The sequence below is a fragment of the Anastrepha ludens genome, chromosome 2 (assembly GCF_028408465.1).
Source record: "Anastrepha ludens isolate Willacy chromosome 2, idAnaLude1.1, whole genome shotgun sequence".
Lineage (NCBI taxonomy): Eukaryota > Metazoa > Arthropoda > Insecta > Diptera > Tephritidae > Anastrepha > Anastrepha ludens.
Genome location: NC_071498.1, coordinates 184,847,891 through 184,862,339, shown reverse-complemented (window position 1 = coordinate 184,862,339; position 14,449 = coordinate 184,847,891). Strand labels below are relative to the sequence as shown.

The 14,449-nt window shown below is 34.6% G+C and overlaps 1 protein-coding gene across 2 annotated transcripts in view; it reads left to right on the top strand.

Annotated features, from left to right (window-relative positions):
* LOC128856129 (octopamine receptor Oamb) overlaps nucleotides 1-12,036 on the top strand; it is a 76,640-nt gene extending 64,604 nt beyond the window's left edge. The window contains exon 6 of one of the 2 annotated variants that reach the window (XM_054091537.1): nucleotides 8,558-12,036. In XM_054091537.1, the coding sequence (XP_053947512.1) occupies nucleotides 8,558-9,501 (944 nt within the window). In that variant the 3' untranslated portion in view covers nucleotides 9,502-12,036. Of the gene's footprint in view, nucleotides 1-3,279; nucleotides 5,169-8,557 lie in introns of those variants that run through there. The other variant, XM_054091536.1, reaches the window with a different exon arrangement.
* The last annotated feature ends 2,413 nt before the right edge of the window (nucleotides 12,037-14,449 follow it).

Below are 14,449 nucleotides of genomic sequence, written 5' to 3'. Positions count from 1 at the left end.
TGCCTACTTAGTCCAAAGTAGCACTTGTTATAGCCTAAGTATGCGAAGTCCTTTACAACCTTGAAATCATAACTGTCAACAGTGACGTGGGTGCGGATACGCGAGTGCGCCAACTGTTTGTTTGATGGCAGAAGGTACTTCGATTTGTCCTCGTTTACCACCAGCTATGACTACTAATCCTAAGTTTGGTGTGCAATGGGGCTCCAAAGTCTATCATTGTAATATCGCGTCTAAACTTATATGTATGTACTTTTGTTTTGCACATAACATTATTGTTTGTGTGCCCTCGAATCTGAAATTTATTATACCGCAGCCCCAGCCTTCTTCAACATAATTTCTGTGGTGTCAGTGAATAACAATACAGGTACATTGAAAGCTTAGTTACAAACTACATTCAAGGCTTACATTTATATCAAACGAGTGATATTGAAAATATGAAATTAATGCAGTAAATACAATTGGAAATAATTAAGATATACATAAGTATTTAGTAACCTAACTTAATAAAACTAATTGTATATGGGCACACAGATATGTACACTGCTAATGTAGTATGCATAAATATATACTATATAAAATTAAAATTGTATAAATTTGAATTATTTAAACAAATCCTACCAGCTAATATAATTTTTGTGGCTATGCTATTTCGTTTTCAATGGTTGTATTTTTTTGGATATGGTACGTGGTGTTGTGATCGAGATATCATATTTCCAGAAATCGCATTTATGTTCTGATTCCTTTCATTTTCAGAATATGTGTATATACTTATACATATGCATTTATGTATGTAATATTAGTTGTTGCATATGCGTCTGCGCTTGAATGAACCAATAGGCCTCTTTTTTCGACAAGACTTAGCAAATGGCGAAATGAAGCAGGCTCGATTAACTTGATGAAAAATTTGCATGCGAAAGCAACAACAAAGTTATCGAGTAAGATTCGCCGTTAGCGAGTGGCGGCTATAGCTCATTGTACTATTCATATTTAGAACAGACATTAGCTACCTAAGGAAAACACATTTTGCGATGAAAAGATGGCATCAAATTTGACGCCGTTTTTTTGTGGGCTTCCGTGAATAACCTATATTATGCAAACAATCCATTAATGGCAGGCCCTTAAGGCGAATATCAAGCAAGCCACTTGTAAGATTTGGTTAGAAATCTTAGGAAACTGATTAAAAATATGTATAAAAATATAAAAAAGAGGTGTGTGTGTCAGCTCCGACACGCGATTGGAGTTTACTCCTTAAGAACGATTACCGTGATATTTAAAAATATATTTAATATGCAAAAGGAGTAAATGAAGACCTTTTCTATATTACTGGAAAAATATAAATTTATTTATTCTATTCGCTATAGTAAGCCACCTGGAATGAACAATTTTTTTGGGTTTTTTCTTTTTTAAGCTGTCGTTGCAATGTCCACTTATAATAGCACTACAAATATCAAATAGGTATTTTTGATCCGTACTTAAATCTTTTTCACTGGATATATCTGGTAGTGTGAATATAATTGGTTTATAATTGACGAAAGAAAGCTTCTCACAATCCTTCAATTTTTTCTCTTTCACCGTTAAAGCTTTCAGACGTAGAGCCATCAATGTATTCAAACAAATGTCTAAGCAGTGGTTCATTGGCGTGTAATTGGCAGATGAACCATTGTAAGGGTTTTTGAAGACAATCTCCTTCAAAGGTTCAGACGATATCACTGGTATATGTAGGTTCTCAACGAACGCACAAGCACTAGATAGGAAACGGAAATACGAACCAAAATGTGGGTAGTGTTATTTCTGACTAGAAATTAGCAACCACAAGGAAATATATATTTCCTACAAGTTTGCACCAACAAACCAGCGCCTCAAGGAATGCAGTGCTTTTTCTCACGAGAAATCAGCACCCACAAGGAAAATTTATTTCCTACAAGTTTGCACCAACAACCAAGCGCCACAAGATACGCAGTGCCTTTTCTCACTAGAAATTCGCACCCACAAGGAAAATATATTTCCTACAAGTTTGCACCAATAAACAAGCGCCACAAGGTATGCAGTGCTTTTTCTCACTAGAAATTAGCACCCACAAGGAAAATATATTTCCTACAAGTTTGCACCAACAACCAAGCGCCACAAGGTAGGCAGTACTTTTTCTCACTAGAATATAGAAAAAGGCAACGCGTCACTTCCGTCAGCGTAATCTTCCGGTGATTCACACGATTTTACTACCCATATTTTTCATACCATGGGCCTTATATATCGTTTCTTAAGGAGTTAACTCCAATAATAATAATTTGACTTCTTTTCAATAAACCCAATGTTTGGCTACACAATATAGACTTTGGAATTAAGTTTGCAATATTTTCCAACATTTCGCGGGGTGTGATTCTGACTTTCTGCTGAGATGTCTAACAATCTAAATTTTCTATATAAAAAAACTGTGTGGACCACCTTGTATAAAAAGATTGCTGGAGCATGGTTATGCTATCAAATATCAATAATTTGAATGTTTCCTCAATATTATTTCCACTGTCTTCCTTGTGTGAGTAAATTTTAATGCTATCAATTTCTTAACACTCCAATGTTCCTTTTTTCATCTTAATGTTGTGATTAAAGTATAGTTAATTAATTAAGGTTTATTTTGAAACTGATAATGCTTTTTTCAATAGACCAAAAATTATTATACAATTTCTGAGATGAATTTCAATTCATCTATCACCTATGTGCCTCTGGGAATTAACTCCTTAACTAAACATCTTAGTATACATATAAAATTAATTATTAACCAAATTTTCTAAAAGTATTCAAAAGTATTCAAGGTATTCATGAAAAACTATATTTTTAAATTAAATTACTGACTGAACTTCTTACCTATATACTTACTATACGTATATGTATGCAAGTAATGACTGATAGAATACATTGCAGTTCAAATAATATATGTAACTCTTTAATTGGATAAACTGACAGCTAAAATCAAAACTCAATGGTCGACTTTATCTCCATGTGTGTTTATGAGTATGTATGTACTTTTCCCTTTTCTAGCAATCCGAGTAAAGTTTTTAAATATCTTCCAAAATATTTGCTCGCATCCTCATCTGTACAATTTCCAATATTATTTACCCCTCCCTGTTGTCGGTTTTAATCTACGTTTAATCGCACAATCACTTACTAATATATACTCATAGTTAAATGTTGTCAGCGTGTCCAAAATTAATTTTCTCTTAACATTTTTGATACCAAGCTAAAATGCATCTCTGGTGTCGAACCTCCATCATTTACTTTCAGGCAGTCCTCGTGATCCAAGCAACAATAAAGTCAATGATTCTCAGCTAATCTTACGTATACATCGCGGCCGTCCATGCAATACCCCACAACGCACTCCCCTATCCGTGCACTCCATGTCGTCCACGCTTAGTATGAATAGCAACGGTGAAGATAGCTATCCTACATCGCACCACCAAAGTGTCACAACTCAGTCGAACACTCCAAAGCGCGCCACTTCGATGCGCATACATCGGCAACGACATGAAAAAATATCTATCAAGGTGTCTTTCCCTTCAACTGAAAATATGCTATCTGACTCACACTCAACCCTTGTTAGCTCAAATTTGGCTTATTCTACAAACAACAAACCAACGCTTACGAATGGACGACGTGCTTCCTTCAAGACAAGTCTGTTCGAGATCGGTGAAACGACTTTTAATACAGACAATTGTGTAGGCAATACAAGGGGTTGTGTGGCCGATGGCCAGCGGGACATAGAGGCGGCTGTAGGTGACATCGGCTCTGGGAGCAACTCATCAGGGAAGAAACGTGGCTATAAGCGCAATGCCAAATTCCAGGCGAAACGCTTCCGCATGGAGACAAAGGCGGCCAAGACGCTTGCCATAATCGTTGGCGGCTTTATCTTTTGTTGGTTGCCCTTTTTTACTATTTATCTGATACGTGCCTTTTGTGAAGAATGCATCGAGCCAACTGTTTTTTCAGTGCTTTTCTGGCTTGGTTATTGCAATTCAGCGGTCAATCCCCTCATCTACGCTCTGTTTTCAAACGAGTTCCGCATAGCTTTCAAACGTATTATCTGCCGTTGCGTGTGCACCCGTAGTGGATTCCGTGCATCTGAGAATTTCCATATGATTGCTGCTCGCGCACTGATGGCACCGGCTACCTTTCACAAAACGATCTCTGGTTCTGGCTCAGATGATGAGGATGCTGGGATAAATTTTAGCTGATTCCATGACAGCGTTAGTGATATGGATACTCCATTACAACGGATGGCCAGTTTGCTACGACAAAATGCGGAGAGCAGAGGAGAGCGACGCGGTGGTTTCTGCAAGGGCAAGGTGTTTTAGAGCTGGTAATGGGTTCAGATAAAGTAAGGCTTGGAAATAAATTGTACCCATAATAAAATATCTCGATTAAAGGCAAGTTGCAATTACTAATATCGGTACCTGTTGGTAAATTCATAAGTACTTGCATATTCATACATACATTGAAAAAATTTCATTTACTGATTTTGTGCGCTCAGCCTCCGAAAAATTTGTATTTATTTATTTATTTCGCACAATATACTCACAAGCGTTGCAGTTGCGTCGGCAAACGACGTTGGTATAATGGCAATAATTTTAAAAATTTAAAGTACTTACCTTTACATGAAATGATATCAATATTTAGGGTTATATACACAAATCTATATTATTGCTTTCATATACAAATTTGTATAAAGATACGGTATAGTATATACATTATATATGTATTTAGTTACTTAAGTGTTTACAGTACTGAAACCTTAACAAAATAAACAATTCTAATTTACAAGCATATGTACATATGTATATACATACATGCATACACATATGTATATTCCAAAGACTTCTACATAAAGAGTATTACATGTATGCACTAAGATACTTTTAAACTGCTAGAAATTTGTAATTGAAACTCAAAGCAGTATTAAATATTATAAAATGTAAAAAAAAAGAAATGACAATAAAATAAGAAATAATTCTAGTTTTTAAATTTTAAAGCTAAGTTTTGTTTCTTGATTCACATGTGTTTTCTTAACACGATTTTGTTTTTGTTTGTCCAGAAGAGCATAACCCATGAGTCGGTTATTAAAGTATAAGAACCACAATCCTAAATATCATAAAACCTCCCAAGCCTTGACTTGTCCTGTCCTTGAGTTTCGCACCTAAATGAATAATATGCTAAGATATTTAATAATTTTTTTCACAAATACGATGTTTGGACATTATTCCTAAAGCAATTTGTTGCTTAAGCCACTAAAAGGGTTCAAGCCAAATGGCAAACTTAAAAGGGTCACGCCGCTACTGATTTCAAATGTTTTTCTTGTTTTCTTGTTTTTAAGTAATTATCTTTGGGGGCACTCCCTTAACTTTGAAAAGGCACGAAAGCACCGAAACTTTCAAAACTTTTCCATCCCCAAAAAGATATTGCCATTTGAATGAAACTAATTTTAGAATGGATATAATAAATTGAAAGCAAACGAAGTTTTATAAAACTAATTGCCATTTTTACGCTTTATCGTGGTTTTTTCACTCCCCTCAGGGCTATGTCTTGCTGGCAAAATAATTGTGCTTATATTATAAATTGGAATACAATCCTATTTGAAAAAATAGTAGGAAAATTAATTTGCCAAAAATTGAAAAACGAAAGAGCGTTTAAAGAGTACCTAAAGTAGTAAAGAGAGCACCAACATGGCTCGTTTAGTATGAACACAAAACGTTTTCAAAATACAGGATGAATATGAATACTCGTTTGATCCCAACTTGGAAATTTTAAAGAGCTTTTACATAGTTCGTCCTATATGGATGCGAAATATTTCCAAAATGTAGGAAGGATCACAATTTGCAAAGAGAAAATGTGGGCTTTGCCCAAATAGTCTAGCTTAGGAAATAAATTCATGCCGAAATTTAGCGCAGAAAAGAACTGTGTAAAAATGGTTCTTGTTGTCCATTTATAACAACTATATAATATTAATGATTAAGATTTTAGTAATGAAAATGGTTTTTGTAATCGTTTTCTAATAGATGTAGCTCCCCGATAGGTAATTGCAAAATTTACGAACGAATTTGTGCCATAAAACTCAGTATTGCACAATAACTCTCTACATTGCTCCATATATTATAATTGTATGACCAATATTTTTTCCAATACTTCTTGTAGGAGGAGCTCGGCCAAACATCTAACACGCCAATTAATTTTTTTATTTTATTTTACATGCATATGCACACACATATAATATATTAATTTTCTCTAAATAGAAATGTCATAGCTTAGTCACGTATAGTTTTATCTTTATTAAGTAATCAGTTGTATATAAGTACATATGATTATTAACAGAAAAACTAAATGCTATTCCTAAAACCTTAAACTACAAAAAAAAAGCGTTACCAATTTTAAAAATTTTTATTTCAAGTTTTAATTTTGTTTTCTCCTGTAAGTGCGCATCAAATTGCGTTTTTGTTCATCATTTCATTTAACAAACGGACTGTTGCATCTTTCTTTGTTCAATTCCTTCCTCCTCTGGCATTCTTGTTCTCATTTTCACATTTCTCCCACGGTCCCACCATCAGTATACAAATGTTTCTCTTTTACATTTCATACTAATTACATTTTGCGGTTAAAATTGTTAACACTTTTACTTTGTCATTTTGATGCGCTTGAATTATTATCATTGTTCTTGTTGTTGCTGTTGCTGTTCATCAAGCCCTGTCAGTACAGTATAGATACAGGCACCGCTGTTTCGACGGAATAGGTCCAAACGGAGAGGGGTGTTAGGTGAATGGGTTTAAGGGGGCATGGGAATAGATGGTTAGTATCGTACGAACTATAAGTAACCTGTCTGATCCAGTAGTTGTAATTGTGTTCGATCGTGGATCTCGTGGTTTAGGGCACTAGATAGATCGGAAAAAAACTCGGATCATTTCGCTACGCGGCTACCACATACATTAGTTTTATTATTATTATTTTTTTTTTTTCCTTGTTCTCTCCACTCGGGAGCATAGGGCCTCGACAAGATTCAGTCTTGCGTTGGTTTCGTTAAACTATTTGTGCCATCCATATGTGTGTCACATTTTACTTGCAGAAGGGTCACACAGAATGTCGAGGACTTCGCAAAATTTGGTGTGTCTGCGCTATTGCCGCTATTACTGTGTCATTTTCTTTTGTCTTTTTCTTGTTTTAGCAATGCAAGTACTGCGCTGACTTTTGTGCGGGAGTAAGGATTGGAAGGATAAGGTTGTTGGGATTGAGGAATGAAATTATTGTTTTATTTATATTTTTTTTATGAGAAACTAGGAAAGTAGGTAAGTTTTGAAAAGTGCGAGGACCGTGCTTTACGTGGGATTCGAACCCACAACCTCTGAGATGGCAGGCTAGTGAACTTACGCTAGAGTACCGTTATGTTATTATATAACATATATTAATACTATGGCTATTTTAGAGAAGATAGTGACCATTTATTTGTTGTCCATTCCATCAATGTTAATTGCCTTTCGTACTATCCCCATGGAATCGTATATATAATATATCACTTGGTTCTTGTTTGCACATTGTTCCTATATATATGTATATTGTAAACTATTGGATAAATTAATACATTCATTTTTACATTGAGCAACTTTTTGTTTCAGTACACATTTTCCGTGTTTCAAGGCTAGTGCAATTAAATTACACATTTGGAATTTATTATTTATTATTGGCTATTTAAAAATAGTTATAATTGCACTATTGAAGGTACACACCTGGATATCAGAATATTCTAAAATTTTATTTGCTGGAATATCATGATTTGTTGTGAATTATTTTATTTAAATCGAGGATACCAGAGAAAAAGATCCCTGTTTTTGCAAAATTTATTGCATTCTTGATTATTTTGAATTCTTTATAAACTACTCTAAGGATTAACTTTGCAGTTATTGATTCTAGGCCTAATGTTTCTAAGATTTTTTCAAATTTAGCATTTATCTTACTTATGATGAGGTGTTCCCGTTACATATTTTAAAATTGCGCCTAACAAATTAAGGACGCGTTTTGGTCCATTTTAAAATTTAAAACAAATTTCGGCCACTCCACACTTCTGGCAAAAAACTTTAGATTTGAAAAGATGTGAGGCAAAAAAGGATTATTTACATATATTGATGTTGATGTTGTACATTTAGCATCTTTATTTTATTAGAATTATTAGTAATTTTTTTTTATTGAAATTTTATTTTATCAACTTTACACAAATAATTTATAAGTAAAATATATTTAAAGGTGATGCTTTTCTTTGTGAAAACTCATATTGAATACATATTCAATTGAACCTTATGAAAACGATCTTCAAACTATTTTAAAGATATAAAGCATATGCTGGATTTTGGCGAGATTTTAGATTTATTATTGTAGATTGTGTGGTAATGCTTAATCTCAAGTGAAACAGCGAACAACACCACATAAATTGTAAAAGTGAAATCTCTACTTTTGAAATCTCTTTCAATATTTATTCACATGAATTTTTAGTATCTATTTTCATTTTCATTTCCTATCCTTTCCGCAGGGTCGAAAGGCATCCGTTCTCGCATTGATGAACAACGCCTTACACTGAGAATTCACCGTGGTCGCGGGTCGAACCAGCAGGATTCAACGCACAGTAATGGCAGCACACAGAGCACCACCACCACACTAGGCACTCCATCACCGGAACGCCTTTCAAAATACACCACTCGTCGGCCGTTCCATCATGACAAAATTAAGATATCTGTTTCGTATGCGTCCAGTGAAACCATCAATGAGCTGCCTAGTGGCGATTTGGCCGGTTTACGTGAGAATCGACCTTCCAGCAGTGCCAGTGTGCTTTACGCGGTACACTATAACTCAGCCAAAGGCAGCGAAGACACCGAAATAAAACTCTATCAGCAACAGCAATGTAACAATTGTTATCTACAAGTTGGCAAAAGCATGCCAGAGATTGAGCGTCGCCAATCGAACATCAGTGATATAAGTCATCATTATGGGGCATCAACCGGGCAACAACAGCAACAACATCGGAATAAGAAGATCGGACGCCGAAGCCTCAAAACACAAGTGAAGCGCTTTCGAATGGAAACAAAAGCGGCAAAAACTCTCGCCATCATTGTAGGTCTCTTTATTTTTTGCTGGCTCCCATTTTTCACAATCTACGTTATTCGAGCCTTTTGTCAGGATTGCATTGATCCCTTTATCTTTTCCATACTTTTTTGGCTCGGTTACTGCAATTCCGCCGTCAATCCAATGATTTATGCGCTCTTTTCGAAAGATTTTCGCTTCGCTTTTAAACTGATTATTTGTCATTGTTCTTGTTCTCAAGAAAGAATTTCGCTGAAAAGTTCTAGACGGGGTAGCGACATTTCAGCCGGACGTATTCGTGACCGCAGACCCAGCATTACTCCAAGCGTAGCGGCACATTCATTAGGCGACGAGAGCGAAATGCATCTCTCTGAACTGAGTAGCGATCACAGGTGACGATCGCTTGGACGCAGTTCAAGCTCTCTGAATAGTTTGGGATTTCGAAAGACCAGTTTGAATGACTCGGTGTATGAGATATGCTATCCGCTGGTGATGAAATCTTCAGTGAGCTCCTATGCAGATAATTGTATAAAGAGCACGAGTCCTGTGGTTTGTGTAAGTGGGAGGGTGCTATGTACGCAATTGTAGCGGATACTATTGGTTGTGTTATTATGCTTTTTTGTCTCGATAACAACACAAGAATCTATAAACTCTTTTGATATTATTTGTAACATTAAAATAATTATTTAGAACAGTGAAAGAAACGTAAAAGAGGGACTATTGGTTTTCTTTCTTGCGATTTGGTATTTTGAATGTCAAAGTGACTGACTCTTTATTCGTTTGTTTACATTCTGACTGAAATTTTAACATTAAAAATACCAAATTGCAAAAACCAAATATATGTAATTGTTATTGTCGCTTTAGTTCCACCATCTTGTACAGATTCGCCTTGGAAAGAATCTTGTTGTCACGAAAAATATTTACATAAGCTTTTATTGAGTAAGTACAAATATAAGTAAGTAATAAAACGCAAACAAAACGCTTCAAATACATACACAAGTATAACTATATCCTTTTATAAAATAAAACGAGTTAATTGATTCAAAAATAAATATAAATAAATGTTTGGCACGTTTAACCTTAATACAAGCATGTCTCTAATTGGAGATGTGCTTGTGTTTTTTTCCGCTGCAATGGTGATTTGTATGAAAATTTTTTCTTTGTGGATTTTACGCAAAACCCTGTATGCTATAACCAATTGTTATGTATTGTTTTATTGTTTTGCCATTGAGAACAAAAACCAAATCTTTAGAAGCAAATATGCCCTGTAGTAGGATTTTTCTAAAAAGGCATGTAAAACCGTATGTATGTATATAAATAAAGAACTTAATGAATAATACCAATAATAATAGAATAATACACACATCCACTTTCTTCCCAATGCGGCATTTTCATTTTAAATTTAACTATACATTTAAAAGAAAATACGTACGCTTACACTTGAATATGGACCCAACCCTGTGTATTTACCCATAAATGCCCTCTTTCGTATTTAGATATTTAATTAATTTAAAAGAAAATACGTACGCTTACACTTGGATATGGACCCAACCCTGTGTATTTACCCATAAATGCCCTCTTTCGTATTTAGATATTTAATTAATTTCGGGTGGAGTGGTCATTTGAATAACGAATACGTGGCGTAACAACCCATTGGATTTACCTTTAATGGCATGTCTTATCTTTACATGTCTTATCTCATTTGCCATTAAAAATCGATTCGATTGTGAATGTTTATGCTATTTGTTTTCTATCTGAAGTAAAATTAAAGTAAAATTAGTTGAAATTTTATTATTAATGATTTATACCCATTACCTTTAAATCCAAATTTACTGGTTGGATATTTATCCTAACCGTGATCGATAGCAATGCAAGCGTGTGCTTGCGTAGGACAAAAAATTTGCCGTAATTCATAAAATCCATTGTAATCACTCTTGCCAACCTAGGCCACTTTTAACCAATTATGGGTTGGTGTGTGACTACCATGTTCAAGGCTTAGGTTCGAACCTCCGTGAAGCACCCAAATGAAGAAAACTTTTTCTAATAACGTTTGCCCCTCGGTAGGCAATGGCAAATCACGAAAGAGCTCTTAATTAAAAAATATTTGCCGTTCGTAGTCGGATTAAAACTGTTTTACAAGATTTTGAAATAATCAGGGTAGGTTAGGTTATACTGGCTGGCCGAAGCCACGCAGAGGCCATTTTGGTCCATGGCGATACCAGATCAGAGTACTATTTAGCGAAAATATACATCATTCAAGAAACGCGTACTGTTCACGAATTTTAGGAGTCGCTCAAGCTCCAGTTCAGAGGTAGCTTCTAGCCTCTCAATAGCCGCAATCTCACACTACAATAGTTAGAGAGACGTCATCCCTGCAGATAAACAAACATAAGGAAGAGAAGTTACTTGTTTCTAAATATGGATTCAGTGAATGGCTTGGTAGCATTGTGATTAAAAGATTTGTGATTTTTAAATTAAACGAACTAATAAAAATAAAGTGCCGCGTGTTAAATTGTGAAAGCACAAATTACAAAATTTCGCTAAAAGTGCTGCTTTTCGGGATTTCTTCCTGATTTGCGAAAAATAAAGTAGCGGCTTTCTCTGTATTCTGTAAACCTATTATTATTAAATAAAATTTTCGTGGACCTGGATGTAAAAGTACATTTTGTGTTGCATTCAGATCTTGCAGCTACAAATTTTACATTTCAATCATCATCGGCTGCAATTTACGAGAAGCACAGCGGTTGGTGTGTCTAATACTTTCAAATTGGTTTCTTCATTTTCAACCAGTTCAACAGTTTCGTTTCGTACTATGTATAAGCTAAAGTGGATAAAGTTTGCATATTTTTTTGCAAGGCCATTGACATTAAAGGAAATAATATTAATTTTAATTTGTGCACTTTTTAATTATTTTCAATTTTAATACTTTTAAGGTTATTTTTGTTAATCACTTTGCTATGACAGCCGTTTTCTGATTTTTTGAATTAATTTTACTTAACAATGTATATTATTATAATCTGTTTTAATGTTCTGACGTCTGTTTTCATATAGAAGTTGTTCCCGCAAGCTTACTTAGATTGTTGTTCCCGCAAGCTTACTTCAGTTTTTGAAGATATCTCCGATATTCTTCTGATATGATTTCTGCCAGCACCGTCATTTTTTCATTTCGCACGTAGATTTTCTTTGTTGATTTAACAGTCGATGCGTTGCAGTTGATCCTCCTTGGTCGAAGTATTTACAGTTAGGCGTTGAAAATTAAATTTTGTTTTTTGATATGGTCTTCCAACTGGGCGAGTCTTATTTTATCCATATTCTTTTCAGCTTTAATTTTTTCAATCTCCTACGTTAAATATTCATTTTGTTTCTTTAGCTCCGCAACATCACTACCTATTAATTTAATTTTTCAAACATCTCATTGTTAATCTGTTTGATTATAAACTTAAGAGTTTCTGCATCCGAATCAGCAACTTTTTGGGTACGCATTTTGTGCATTTCTGGGGCTTGGTTTTTACTGTCCATTGGGGACAGCTGGTCAGCTTTTACTTCTCCAGGATGCTTAGTTGCACCGTCGTTTTTTTGTGTTCGTTAGTCGCCGATTCACGCCTAAACGCATTCACCGATTTCAATCAAACTTTCACAGATCATTGGTATTGGTCCATGGATGGTTTATGTGAAGTTTTAAAGAAATCGGTAAAAGTATGCGTGCGTTGTGTAAGTGTGAAAAATACAATATTTGCGTGTTTCCCTTATACGGACATTACGTATACGGAAAGAGAATACACGCAAATGAATAGAATATACACAGACATGAATAACATTGTTTCGATGTCGAGTGCGTATGCGACTATGTATTCGTAACGCAATAGATGTCCTCTCTTTTCTTTCCTTTTTATGCATGCGTAACACGGCATCAAAGCACATTGCTTTTTTTAAACTGGAAAAATATTTAGAGCTTCATTTGAACGTTTTATGATTTAGATAAAATAAAAATTCGTTAAATATATTTGAATCCATTAATAACCATAAGCCTCTATTTTTCGAAGTTCAAAGTTTTTGGACAAATATTGAAACGTTTACTTAAATTAAATGTTAAATACATATAATATATATAAATGCGCAAATGTAAAAGTTTAGATGGATTTAAAATATACAAAATTATTCAGCAGTTGAATCCATACATTTTTTGAAATCCATCAATATGGATCGACAGTCGCCATAAATGTTCTTTTAAAAACTAAAATGTGTTAATTTGATGGTAGCTCGAGTATTAAGATCAGGTTTCTATTAGTATAACTTTGTTCATGGGCTTGCGTAATTTTTTTGTGGTGAAAGTCTCAGATCACAAAACAATATAGCATTAGCGCTTGCATCGTCTGGAATAGCTGCTACATTATTAGATGGTGGCCGTACAGCGCATTCCGCACTTAAATTAGCATTGAATATGCAAATTAATGAAAATCCAACATGTAACATTTCAAAAAATTCTGGAATGGGAAGAGTTTTGCAACAATGCAAATTAATTGTGTGGGATGAATGTACAATGGCACATAAAAAATCAGTGGAAGCATTGGATAGAACTTTGAAAGATTTACGTAATAATCAAGAAATATTTGGTGGCGCTTTAATATTATTCTCTGCTGATTTTCGTCAAACTTTGCCAGTAATTCCCCATTCAACACCAGCAAATGAATTAAAAGCATGTTTAAAGACATCCCATTTAAGGAGGCACGTAAAAACTTTGACTTTGAAAACAAATCTGCGAGTTTATTTGCAAAATTATGCAACGGATGACGAATTTTCAAGACAACTTCTGAAGATAGGAAATGGACAAATTCCTATTGATGCTGCTACTGGCTTAATCACTTTGCCAGATAATTTTTGTAATTTCGCACACACAAAACAAGAATTAGTTTCAAGTGTTTTTCCAAATATTGCGCAAAATTATCAAAATCACAATTGGTTAGCTGAAAGAGCAATACTGGCTGCCAAAAATAAGGATGTTGGTCAATTGAATGCGAATATTTTAAATGATGTGCCTGAGATGATGAATATAACATTTAAATCAATTGATATAGTTATAAATCAAGATGACGCTGTAAATTATCCAACAGAATTTTTAAATTCCTTGGATTTACCTGGACTGCCGGCTCATCGCTTACATTAAATTTAAACCAGCCACGATTGTGTAACGGAACAAGATTAGCAGTCAAAAAGGTCATGAATAATCTTATTGAAGCAACAATTTCAAAAGGAAAATTCAAAGGTGAAGATGTATTGATTCCGCGTATTCCGCTGATTCCACCAGATTTAGCTTTTGACTTCAAAAGATTGCAATTTCCAATAC